Source organism: Hylobates moloch, unplaced genomic scaffold (assembly GCF_009828535.3).
Source record: "Hylobates moloch isolate HMO894 unplaced genomic scaffold, HMol_V3 SCAFFOLD_21, whole genome shotgun sequence".
NCBI lineage: Eukaryota > Metazoa > Chordata > Mammalia > Primates > Hylobatidae > Hylobates > Hylobates moloch.
In genome coordinates, this window is record NW_026652296.1 from 55,135,590 (window position 1) to 55,149,425 (window position 13,836).

Sequence of the window (13,836 nt, forward strand, 5' to 3'; positions counted from 1 at the left end):
TTTCTAAAACCTCCATTTTCATTTTAGTACCACATTAGCAAACTGTCATTGTCTGCTGAAACACAGGATTTTACAAGCGAGTCCGAGGTTGATGAAATAGAAGCGGCGCTTTCTAATTTGGAAGTAACCCTAGAAGGTGGAAAAGCAGACAGCCTTTTGGTATGAACTTTTTCTGATCACCCAGAACTGTGGCTTTCTTCTAACTGATTGACACGTATAAATGAACTTTTCTTTATTAGAAGTAAGAGAATATTTCATCTGATTTTGAAAACAAACAAACAAAAAAAGATGCTCTTCACCTAACAAGCTTCAACCTAGCAAGAACTAACTAACTTTTCACAGGTTAGCTCTGTAAGGGACTATATTTTCATTTCTACTAATGACAATGCTTTTGTCTTGTATTTCTTCCTAGAGATAAGTTGGCATGGTGTGAACGAGCCACTGCTGAGGGCTCCACTTCACTAGCATGGAATGTGGAATTGGTCCCTAAACTTAAGTCTAGAAAATACCACCCTGTCTATTGCATGAAGCAGCTGTGAGAATAGAAGAGAGAAAAATGTTTCTTTTTTTTCTTTTTTCTGAGACAAGCTGAAGTGCAGTAGTGCAATCAAGGCTCACTGCAGCCTCAGCCTCCTGGGCTCAAGCAGTCCTCCCATCTCAGCCTCCTGAGTAGCTGGGACTACTGACACACACTACTGTGCCTGGCTAATTTTTGTATTTTTTGTAGAGACAAGGTTTGCCATATTCCCCAGGCTGGTCTCTAACTCCAGGGCTCAAGTGACTCTCCCACCTCAGCATCCCAAAGTGTTGAGATTACAGGCATGAGCCACTGTGACAAGCCAAGAAAATTCTTTACAGATAAAAACCTTATTTCTATTTACTTTGTCATCCATTTCAACTAGACAAGCTTGACCAAAGTTGTGGCCTTTTTCTGGAACATTGCAAAAAGTTTCTGAATGCTTTTGACTTCAGGAGATAAACAAAAACCCTCCAATAAAACAAAGAAAACTATTTTGTCATCTCTTTCTCCTTATCCATGAAAGGTGAATGTCAGCTTTATAACTGAAATGCCCCTCCTGTTTAATTCACTCATGAGGTGCCACCCTTTTGTTTAACTTTGGCCATGGGAATAATTATTAATCACATTGAATCAGAGAGGTGGGTCCACCATAATTGGATGTAAACAGTAATCATGGATTAGAATTAGTTACTATATTCTTCTGCATTCAATGTATGTTCTCTTATCATTAAATGTCCTAAAATAAGAAATTGGTCTCATTCAGGAGCAAATACTTCATGCAAACTAAACGCCAAGATTCTGTAGAGATGCAGGGCACTGTCTCACGTTTATAGAAGACATAGGCCTCATGAACTTGGAGTTCTCTGTTGTCTACTTTCTCCACTGAATAAATACAACAAGAAAGTAATTCTTTTTAGAATAAATAAAAAGTTATGTCCTCCCTCCCTTAATAGTTTTACATGATGCTAACAATAGGCTTTTCAGTTTGAAAACAGGCACCAGCCTACATTACAGAATGAACTTTGAACGAGGTTCACTTTGAAAGTTTAATCAGTGACCTAGATGCAGCAGGAGTTACCCACTCTAATATAAAAATTATAAAATCTTTTGTTTGCATATAAAAGTAGTCATTTCTAATTCAGATTTTTAACTTGAATGATAGTTATAGGGAGTACTTGATCCATTTTTTCATTTTTTTATCTCTCGTTTTTCATTTTTGTAATCTATGACACAAACAGAAAAGTGAAAAGTACACGCATGTACAGCTTAACAAATTAGTATTCAATTGTCATCCAAGTCACCACCGAAATCAAGAAATAGAACTTTGCCAGCCACCTAGGGGACCTCAACAGGGCCCCCATTCTCCTCATTCTCCTCCCAACCCGCCTTACCCCCACACCCAGTTAACTATCGGAAATGTGGCGAGTGTAACTGAAGAACTGAGTTTTTCATTTTATTTAATTTAAATTAATTCAAATTTAAATAGCCACATATAGCAAGGGACTGCCATATTAGACAGTGCAGGTTGAGTATCAGCATCACTTATCAAGTTCCTGCTTTTGAAACATTATTTGTTTTTTCTTAGGAGGACATTACTGATATCCCTAAACTTGCAGATAATCTCAAATTATTTAGGTAAGTAAACTTTCATGGGGAAAAGGAGTTACTCATAACAAAGTCTTGAAGATAAAGAGTGCAGGAGTTTAAGTTGTATATCCCTGAGGCAGGTTCATGGTTCAAAGGTAAAATGTGCGCTTTGCCATCAGACAGACATCAGAGTCCTAGCTCTACCACACACACCAGCTAGGTGACCTTGAGCAATATATTATCTCTCTGAGCCTCCATTCTCCAATCTATAAAATGGGAATATACCTCCCCTTGGGCTTGTTGGGAGGATTTGATGAAATAATGCATATGAAGCCTCGAGCGTGGTACCTGGTTCATAGTACATGTTCAGTGAATGGCATTGTGAACCCTCAGTGAATGGCTGGGTTCACGTCAGCAATAATAAACACATCTGCCATACTAGAGCTTCTAGTAGGTTCCATCTGGGAGGCTCAGTACGCTTATACCATTTGAAGGCTCACTTATAATTTAAAAGCCATTTCTCTCTAGAACTTTGATCCTGGGCTTACAGAGAGTAGTCACCTTAGTGTATCTACCTGTTTAAGTACTTCTGATAAACTCCCCCATCACCTCAGGTTGACCTGAAACTGCTAAAAAGGCAGAGAAGGAGTTTTTGTTTCATGGAAATACTGGACTCCCACCTCTGCAATGGTGCCAGGGTATGTTAGGATGAAAGAAACAAGGCTTTTTGAAGTCCTGTTGGTTCCTTATTTCACTTTATGGTTTGTTGACTTTTCTTAACCAACGGGCACTTCACTGGGGCAGTTGGCGTTAAAGGAAACACAAGTTGCTTTTGATAACACATGATGCAAAGAAAGAATTAGAAAGAATGAACAATGAAGCAGGTATAAATGACAAACAAGCGTCCAAAGGTAACAATATTTGTCACTGGGTTTCTACAGGTTTGGCTTTGGGGGTTTTTACTGTGATTGTAGGATGTGGCTGCAAACAATAGGGTCATTCTTTTTTTTTTTTTTCTTTTTTTGAGACAGAGTCTCACTCTGTTACCCAGGCTAGAGCGCAGTGGCATGATCTCAGCTCACTGCAACCTCCACCTCCTGGGTTGAAGCAATTCTCCTGCCTCAGCCTCCCGAGTAGCTGGGATTACAGGTGCCCATCATCACGCCTGGCTAAATTTTGTGTTTTTGTAGAGACAGAGTTTCACCATGTTGGCCAGGCTGGTTTTGAACTCCTGACCTCAGGTCATCCGCCCGCCTCGGCCTCCCAAAGTGCTGGGATTACAGGCGTGAGCCACCATGCCCGGTCAGGGTCATTCATTTAACTGCCCTGGCATAAATGGTTGTAACCACATTTCACTCATATTGTTATAGTCAGAGCTACAGGAAAAAAGTAACAATTTGAATCCACAAATACATCTTAATAAAGTATTCATAATTGCTGCACAAATAAATGAGTTGCCACATTCTCTGTAGAGGGCAAATCAAGCCCTTCACAAACCAAATGGTGACTGTAGCCTTCCTATAGATGTTTCTGATGAAGAAGGTGATTCTGGAGTTGAATCCACATCACTTATGCTACCCTGAACTGTCACAGGCTTTTGGTGTGACTTATACTCTCAAAATTGCCCTCATATTTGGCCAGTGGATACTATCTAAGGTCTCAAGATGTTGCATTGAATATATAATATAGTTCATGGAAGGAAGAAACAAATGAAGGAAGGAGAGAGAGCTCGCAGGAGGGAAGAGGGGAGAGAGATTCGAGAGTGGAACTCTATTCCTGGTAGGGTGGGACCTCTAATAGGCCCTTCATTTCGCTAGACCTCCTTTCCTCATCAGTACTAAGAGCATTGAACTAATCCTTTGATTTTTAAGTTTTTTCTATTACAGCGAAGCTCTTTTTTAATTAAAAAAACAGAATCTATTAAATGTATTATATAAACAGTGGGCTTCAGTTTCTAGCACCAGGGTGTCAGCTCTAATGCAAACTCTTATCTTGCTATGAATACATATGCATGCTAGATAAAATGAAAGAATTACAAATACAGAATTAATCATGAAGTGAAACAGAAATGCCAACTTACAGGAAATAAGGCAGGAATCTGGTTCGACAAACACAGCGTCAGCCACACAGAGGGATTTAGGGAATAGAGACAGGTTGTCATGGTTTGAGGCTGGGATTTTAATTCCCACGTAGGGATAGAAGATGAACCTTTCAGACCTGTGTGAAGCAGGAAGTGAGAACTGAAGCGCCTGCCTAAAGGTGGAAATGTGCAAAGGCTGCCCTTCTGTTGAATGAAAAATAGAAAAACTACCCATTAGCCAAAGAAAGCAGTAAGGAAGTTCATCCTTGCATGGGGTTCTGTGTGGAAATGAAAAGTATCTCTTGAGAAATCAGAGCCAAGGCTGTGTCACACACAGATGTAGATATAATTTTTTTTTTGAGACAAAGTCTCGTTCTGTCACCCAAGATGGAGTGCAGTGACGTGATCACAGCTCACTGCAGCCTCGACCTCACAGGCTCCAGCGGTCCTCCCACCTCAACCCTCTGAGTAGCTGGGACTACAGGCATGTGCCACCACGCCTGGTTAATCTTTGTATTTTTTGTAGAGACAGTTTCACCATGTTGCCCAAGCTGGTCTCAAACTCCTGGACTCAAGATCTGCCCTTCTTGGCCTCCCAAAGTCCTGAGATTACAGGCATGAGCCACCATGCCCAGCTTAGATACAAATGTATATGTCTTATGTGTTTATGTAATAAGGGAATCCTGAAAACATAAAATAGAAACCGATCCAGGATGACAAAACCTATGAAGCCTTAACATATGTAGTTGCAAAAATACCTAGAGGGGAATATCCACAACCAACTACAAAAATTAGCCAAGTGGTAGTGGCACGCGCCTGTAATCCCAGCTACTGGGGAGGCTGAGGCAGGAGAATCCCTTGAGCCTGGGAAGCAGAGGTTGCAGTGAGCCGAGATTGCACCACTGCACTCCACCCAGTCTGGGCAACAGAGTGAAACCCTGTCTCAAAAAAAAAAAAAAAAAAAGAATTCTAATGAGAGCCTGGAGAGCCTGTCTCGCTCGTTCTTATGCACATCATTCACCACCCAGCATCACCTCCACTCCCCCTTCCCCTACCCTGCCCCAGGCTTTGATGCATAGAACAGCAGCAATGATTAGCTTTGTTAATGTGTCAGAAAGCATCCTGAAAGATGAACCAAACTTCCAGGCAGGAGATAGGAGGAGGAACTTGAGATCCCTTGATACTCTAAAGGTCCGGGTGAAACAGAGAAGTAGGGCCTCATTCTTAATCCTAAAGAGAAATATTTAGATGCTGAAGATTAAACCAAGACCTTATTACCTATATCTTTTGGTTAAAGGTTGTGTCTTTATTATTCTGAAAACACTATTCATTTTGGAGAATCTGAGTATTAAACAACAATATGTTCCTTAGAACTGCCTGGGCACGGAGGCTCATGCCTGTAATCCCAACACTTTGGGAGGCCAAGGCGGACGGATCACTTGAGCTCTCAGGAGTTCAAGACCAGTCTAGCCAACATGATGAAACCCCAGCTCTACTAAAAATACAAAAATTAGCCAGCCGTGGTGGCACACGCCTGTAATCCCAGCTACCCGGGAGGCTGAGGCATGAGGACTGCTTGAACCCAGGAGGCAGAGGCTGCAGTGAGCCGAGATCGCGCCACTGCACTCCAGCCTGGGTAACAGAGCAAGACTTCGTCTCGAAAAAAAAAAAAAAAGAACTGTCTTAACTACAGCCCTCAACATGATAAATACTAGTTTTTTGGGTTTTTTGTTTGTTTTTTTTTTTTTTGAGACGAAGTCTTGCTTTGTCACCTAGGCTGGAGTGCAGTGGCGTGATCTCAGCTCACTGCAGCCTCCGCCTCCCAGATTCAAGCAATCCTTGTGCCTCAGCCTCCCCGGTAGCTGGGACTACAGGTGCACGCCACCACAGCCAGCTAATTTTTGTATTTTTAATAGAGCCAGAGTTTCACCATGTCGGCCAGACTGGTCTCAAACTCCTGAGCTCAAGTGATCTGCCCACCTCAGCCTCCCAAAGTGCTGGGATTACAGACACAAGCCACCACACCCTGCAAATAAATACTATTTTAATACAGTGTTTTTTCTTAATCCTGGAAATGTTAACTTCATATAATGTTTTTCAAATTTATTTCATAAATTGTATGTAATATTCTTCTGTAATACACTGAGGGGGTTTTGTTGGGTTTTTAAATTTTATTTATTTCTTAGAAACAAGTCCTCACTCTGTCACCCAGTGTGATTATAGCTCACTGCAGCCTCAACCTCCCAGGCTGAAGCAATCCTCCCATGTAGCTGGGACTATAGACACACCACCACACCTGGCTAATTTTTCTTTTTTTGTAGAGACGTGATCTTGCTGTGATGCCCAGGCTGGTCCTAAACTCCTGGCCTCAGGCAATTCTCTCACTTCAGCTTCCCAAAGTGCTGAGATGATGGCACTGCACCCGGCATACACTTTTTTTTTTAAATGTGCACCTTCTTTCATATCTTTGTGTTAAGGATAACATATGTTTAGGTAAGGAAAGACTAGTACTGACATGTTAAAAAAAATTGCCCCAAATTACATATGAATGGTTCCTCTCTTCTCCAAGAGGAACACCAAGGTTCCTTTCTTCTCCCATTCTTGATGCAGAAGTCCACCCCTCTGGCATGAGATACCCTGATCTGCCCCCAAGGCCAGGTTTCTTCCACAGAACCGCATACTAATAATTTCTTTTCTCTGCCTATCTCCAACCGCTGTCCTCCCCCTATCATTCTCACGTTTCCTATTTTGAATGACCCAACCTTTAGGCCTGCCACTGGCACCACCAACCTGCCTAGTCCACTGTATAAAGTTTTCTGGCCCCAAAAGATACCAATACCACAGTTGGATACCTTCCCCCAAAATAGTTTGTAATAACAGTAGAGACTATATTGGCTAGCTGTAGATACCGCTGATTTCCGTGGCTCACTGAGAATTCTCCCATAGTTTCTCTTAAGAGTCAAGAGGAAACTACAGAAAATGCTGCTCATGTTTATATCTGACTTGTATGTATGATAACCTGAAGCTTGGGCTGTCCATATCGACAGCTTTTTCAAATGCAAAAAGTATGCCGAGATTCCAAATGTCACCAGATTCATGTCGGTTTCTCACATACACCATCACAGTTTAGCACTTCAGTTGCGTCAGGTGCTGTGATAAGCTCTTCATGTAGATGAACTCATTCTGTCCTCACAAAAGCCCTGGGTTCCCAGACTACGGCTGTCCCCGTCACACAGAGGCAGTGCATGCAGCCCAGGTAAGTGCAGGATCTTTCCCGGGACACACGTGTAGACAGTAGCAGAGCCAGGTGTGGCCCCAGATGGAGCCTTGGTGTTAAAATCTACATCTCATATCAGCGGTTTATTTCTAGTGTTTAGAAATTAGCAATTTGAAAATTATTTTTGAAAAAACAAAGTGTGTTTTGTTTGACAGGACCTCTAGAGCATCTGATCTGCTTGAAATTTCAATGTGTTCCTCATTTCTGGATGGTGGTTTAAACTTTTACTATCCTTTAATTTGCAGGCCCAAGAAGTTACTACTAAAAGCTTTCAGACAATATTGGTTTGTCTTTAAAGACACATCCATAGCCTACTTTAAAAATAAGGAACTTGAACAAGGAGAGCCAGTAGAAAAACTAAATCTTAGAGGTAAGAGTATCCTATATCTTGCTGTGGCTCATCGTAAGTCAGGGCAGACGTGGTGGCTCAAGCCTGTAATCCCAGCACTTTGGGAGGCCGAGGCGGGTGGATCCCCTGAGGTCAGGAGTTCAAGACCAGCCTGGCCAACATGGTGAAACCCCGTCTCTACTAAAAATACAAAAATTAGCCAGGCGTGGTGGTGCACGCCTGTAGTCCCAGCTACTTGGGAGGCTGAGGCAGGAGGATCCCTTGAAGAGGTGAGGGTTGCAGTGAGCCGAGATCATGCCACTGCACTCCAGCCTGGGTGATAGAATGAGACTCTGTCTCAAAAAAAAAAAAAAAAGGAGGTGGGGAGCAGATTAAAGTCAGGCTTTCTACACAATGAGGCGCGGTTTACTTACTTCTAAAGGAACCACCATAACCGATGTCACTGTTTTCCAAATGACAGCCTGGCTGCAGCTGTTCTTCAGGGCATAGGCCTTGAATGCAGTCTAGTAAACATGGTTATTTGCATTCTGCTGTTCCATCTTTCTCAGTGTGTCCAGAGTTTATGACGTGGTGGTAATTTATGTCCAAGAGTATAGCACATGAAGTGCTGTAAGATCTTGAAAAGCTTTCTGTATTCCAGAACAGTTATGTTTGATTCAGTGTCACTTTAATGCCTATTCTAATTTCTGAAGGTCACTGTGAGCGTCCTGATAACCATCTATTAATTGAAATATTTGATTAACCAGTACACTCAACTCACATTGTGGCAATCAGAGAATTCCTTCTGCTTTGATTTATTTTAAAGTTCATATACACAATTTTTTCTATGAATTTGGAGAGCCAACATTAACCTGAAAATGAACTAAATTGACTTTTTGATTTAAGAAAACCATAAAAGAAAAGCATTTTTCTTTATCTATGTTAATTGTTCATAAGATTTATCTAGTTATCCATTAACTAATGTTATCAGCTTGCTCCTCCATTTTTCAAAACCAAACCAAATCTGAGGGGCTTGTATTCAAAGTCTTTGTTTCGGATACGCACCTGATGTTTCTCTAACAGATGCCTCAGAACTCAGTTTTGTCTCTGATCTTTGTCCTTCAGGCTGCGAAGTTGTGCCCGATGTAAATGTAACAGGGAGAAAATTTGGAATCAAGTTACTAATCCCTGTTGCCGATGGTATGAATGAAATGCATTTGAGATGTGACCATGTGAGTAGAAGCCCGAAAATGTGAAGTCACTTCGCCTCTACTAAGCCTAAGAGCAAAACCTAAAAATGTTTTCACAAATTTAGAGCACTATTGTGTCAGTCAGCTATTGCTTTGTAACAATCACAGTGTAACAAAATCACAGCGACATTCAACAATAAACATTTGCCATGTGGTGGCTCACACCTGTCATCCCAGCACTTTGGGAGGCCAAGGCGGGCAGATCACCTGAGGTCAGGAGTTCAAGACCAGCCTGGCTAACATGGTGAAACCCCATCTCTACTAAAAATACAAAAATTAGTCAGGCGTGGTGGCGGGTGCCTGTAATCCCAGCTACTTGGGAGGCTGAGGCAGGAGAATCACTTGAACCTGGGATTCAGAGTTTGCAGTGAGCCGAGATGGCACCACTGCACTCCAGCCTGGGTGACAGAGTGAGACTCTGTCCCCTCAGAAAAATAAAAACAATAAACATTGTTTTCTGAAAGATGTGCTGAAAGGTAGGCTGGGGATTGGATGATCCAGGATGGCGTCAGCTGGTCATACGGGTTTGGAGACACAGGTTTGGTGGGACTGTGCCTCTGGTTGAGCTGATTTTATTTATTCTGGGTCCCAGGCTGCCTAGAGAATGTCTCCTCTTGGTGAGGGCAGAAGTGTGAGAGGGCATGTGGCAACACATGCACCTCCTAAAGCTTAGGCATGAAGTTGGCACACTGTCACTTCCACCCACATTCCACTGGCCAAAGCAGATGACATGACTGAGCCTGCAGTCAAGGGATGGGAATTACACTGTCCCTGGTGGTAGGAATTGTAAAGTTATATGGTGAAGGTTGTGGAGGGCAGTGGGGTGGGGGGTGTATTAGTCCATTCTCACTTTCCTATAAAGAACTACCTGAGACTAGGAGAGAAAAGAGGTTTAATTGACTCCTAGTTCCGCAGGCTATACAGGAGGCATGGCTGGGGAGGCCTCAGGAAACTTACAATCTTAGCAGAAGGTATAGGGGAAGCAAGCACATCTTCACATTGTGATAGGAGAGGGAGAGAGTGAAGGGGGATGTGCCACACAGTTTTAAACCATCAGATCTCATGAGAACTCACTCAATATCACCAGAATAGCAAGAGGTAAATCCACCCCCACGATCCAACCACTTCCCACCAGGCCCCTCCCCCAACGCTGGGAATTACAATTCAACATGAGATTTGGGTGGGGACACAGAGCCAAACCATATCAGCGGCAGTGAAGATTGAGGCCAGTAATTCAATGTTCCTTACCCACTGTTGCACTGAAGAACGCCCCTCTTTAACTGCATCCCCTGCACTTCTGAGGACCACTCCTGTTCACTCCCTGAAGTCAGAAATAAAACACAGACATTAAACAACAATAGAAGCCACCACTGACTTGTTAAGGTCCCATAATGGCCATGATTGCTACCTTAGAGTTAGAGTCTTTACCAAGCATAGACCAGGGTACAAATAATATAGGAAATCAGCTAATTTTTTTCATCATTTTCTTTTGTCATCGAGATCAGATGTGATATGAAAATGGAAATATATATCAAGGAAAGCTCTCTGATAGTTTGCGGTTTCACCACCTGTCTGTGCCCCATGGCATTTCTTTGTGTCATTGGATCTTTTTTTTTTTGAGATGGAGTCTTGCTCTGTCACCAGGCTGGAGTGCAGTGATGTGATCTAGGCTCACTGCAACCTCCACCTCCCAGGTTCAAGCGATTCTCCTGCCTCAGCCTCCTGAGTAGCTGGGACTACAAGTGCCCGCCACCACACCTGGCTAATTTTTTATATTTTTTAGTAGAGATGGGGTTTCACCATGTTAGCCAGGATGGCCTTGATCTCTTGACCTCATGATCCACCTGCCTCGGCCTCCCAAAGTGCTGGAATTACAAGAGTGAGCCACCACATCCGGCATTTTTTTTTTTTTTTGAAGACGAAGTATTGTTCTGTCGCCCGGGCTCAAGTGCATCAGCACAATCTCGGCTCACTGCAACCTCCGTCCCCTGAGTTCAAGGGATTCTCCTGCTTCAGCCTCCCGAGTAGCTGGGATCACAGGCATCTGCCACTATGCACAGCTAATTTTTGTATTTTTAGCAGAGATGGGGTTTCACCATGTTGGCCAGGCTGGTCTTGAACTCCTGACCTCAGGTGATCCTCCCGCCTCAGCCTCCCAAAGTTGAGGATTACAGGCATGAGCCACCGCACCTGGCCCTTGGATCATCTTTAAAAGCAAATTCCCTGCATGCAATTTATCAAGGTTGACATTCCTATCCTCTAGCTTCCCAGCATCTAGAAACTCAACACAGGACTCAAAAACTACTGTTGGGTGTTACATTAGCTGATGAGCAGCCACTCAAAACGTGTGCCACTTCATATCTTGCTTGGAAGGTGATGGTTTTGCACTGTAATGGGGAAGAAAGCCCAAGTCCCCCTCTCTGTGTGCAGCAGGGGGCTTTGCACTTGAGCTTGCTTCTCAACCTTCTGTTTGCTGCAGGAGAATCAATATGCCCAATGGATGGCTGCCTGCATGTTGGCATCAAAGGGCAAAACCATGGCAGACAGCTCCTACCAGCCAGAGGTCCTCAACATCCTTTCATTTCTGAGGATGAAAAACAGGAATTCTGCATCTCAGGTGGCTTCCAGTCTCGAAAACATGGATATGAACCCAGAATGTTTTGTGTCACCACGGTGTGCAAAAAAACACAAATCCAAACAGGTACTGTTAATCTTGTTAGGGCAATTGTTTGCAGTAAATTCTTTATGCAAACAAAAATCAAAGGAGGATTTCCGGCCGGGCATGGTGGCTCACGCCTGTAATCCCAGCACTTTGGGAGGCTAAGGCAGGAGAATTGCTCGAGCCTGGGAGGTGGAGGCTGCAGTGAGCTGAGATTGCACCACTGCACTCTAGCCAGGGCGACAAAGCAAGACTCTGTCTCAAAAAAAAAAAAAAAAGGAGTAATTCCATCTGATTAAGAGTATCATCATGAAAAAAACAGTTGATGGTGAAATTTGACTATGTCCTGAATAATAGATGATGTTATGAAATTATTAATTTTGTTAGAGGTGACTGTACTGCTGACTAAACATGTAGGTATTCCCAGATTGAACTTCTTTAGTTCTCATAAATTAATAAATTATGCTTCTATAGGAGTGGGTTAAAAGTTGCACAGATGAGCTGATTCATATAGAATCACTGTCTGTGGACACTCCACGGACTTCAGACAGAGGGACCCCAGAGCTCTCCAACTGCACCAACTTTAGAAGTTTATGTGTTGAGTGATCCTTTTCCTGCTTCTTCCAGTGATTGTTGTATCTTGTAGAAAGAGAGAATGAATGGATGAGAATAGATTGTCTTTGTAGAGCTGCAGTCAGGCCTTGAGTGTATTGTTCTTACGGGGGATCTGGAGCTAACAGGGTGATCACAGAGCAGCCGGTGCATGTGAGGAGAGAGGTTGATGTCTGTTTCTGTTCAGCTGGCCGCCCGGATCCTGGAGGCGCACCAGAACGTGGCCCAGATGCCCCTGGTCGAAGCCAAGCTGCGATTCATCCAGGCGTGGCAGTCACTGCCTGAGTTCGGCCTCACCTACTACCTTGTCAGGTGATTACAATGTTCACTTGTTTCTCACACTTTCCATTCAATTTTAAGTGGCTTTTGGGGAGCCCCAGTTTTCTCATTTAGCATAGAATATAGAATGCTTTTTATTTGAGAATATTGCCCTTTTATAAATAGCCCTGACACTTTGGGCTGCTCATAAACATTTTCCATACCTTCTTGTTCTAAGTTCCAACACCCCTGAAACTCAGCTAAATGTGGGAAAGGAAATTTTAAAAGGAGGGTTTTTTTTTTTTTTTAGGAGAACTACATTTCCAAAACCGGAGGGTAAACATCACATATTGATTTTGTGAAATCTGTAACTTCTTTTCGATTTTTTTTTTTTTTAAGAGATTGGGTGCAGGGAGGGTGGGGGGGGGGTGTCTCACTTTGCCACCCAGGCTGGTCTCAAACTCCTGATCTCAAGCAATCCTCCCACCTCAGCCTCCCAAAGCGCTGGGTTTACAGGCATGAGCCACGACACCTGGCTACGACTTTCTTTCATGTCAGCTTCCTCCTTTTTGTGTCTCATACTGTCTCGTGGTGTGGCTTTGCAGAATTTTTAGGTTTTTAGAGAGGTCCCAGCAAGCTCTGTCTTATTTCTACGCAGCTTTATCAGGTAGCAACCCTGTTCCCACTGGTCTCTGAAGATTTCTGGATCTGAAGGACGCATAGAAGGCCCATCTATTGCCCCCAGAAAGACAGCTTAAGTGACTTGTCCAAGTTCACTCCCTAGTCCAGGGCACACTTGGCATAAAGCATAAATGTCCTCATCTGTTATCCCCGCCTAGCACTATGGCTCTGCCCCACTGTATACAATGGATGGTTTCCCAAAACGTATCCACAGGCGTGCTTGTCAATCAAATTACATTCTTCAGTTCTGTAAAGGAGACTGATGCTTAAGCCAAATCTACACCCAATCCTGCAGTACAGCAAGTACTGTCACTTTCTCATCTCATAATTTGGGGGTGGGAAAATTGGTTTGTATTTTTAAGCGTTGACAGTTTTTGTTTTCTTGGCCCTTTCCAAAGACTCCATTTCTCCATTACTTCCGACAGCGGAGTCTACTCAGACTTTCCAGCTGGGCGCGGTGGCTCACGCCTATAATCCTAGCACTTTGGGAGGCCAAAGTGGGCGGATTGCCTGAGCTCAAGAGTTCAAGACCGCCCTGGGCAACGTGGCGAAACCACATCTCTACTAAAAATCCAAAAAAAAAA

General features: G+C 43.2%; 1 protein-coding gene across 1 annotated transcript in view; it reads left to right on the forward strand.

Annotated features, from left to right (window-relative positions):
- The window catches only part of FERMT1 (FERM domain containing kindlin 1), a 49,207-nt gene that overhangs the window by 27,079 nt on the left and 8,292 nt on the right, over positions 1-13,836 (forward strand). Inside the window, exons 8-13 of the mRNA XM_032142655.2 lie at positions 28-159; positions 2,106-2,155; positions 7,710-7,834; positions 8,918-9,024; positions 11,522-11,743; positions 12,501-12,625. Of these exons, the coding sequence (XP_031998546.1) occupies positions 28-159; positions 2,106-2,155; positions 7,710-7,834; positions 8,918-9,024; positions 11,522-11,743; positions 12,501-12,625 (761 nt within the window). The remainder of the gene's footprint in view (positions 1-27; positions 160-2,105; positions 2,156-7,709; positions 7,835-8,917; positions 9,025-11,521; positions 11,744-12,500; positions 12,626-13,836) is intronic.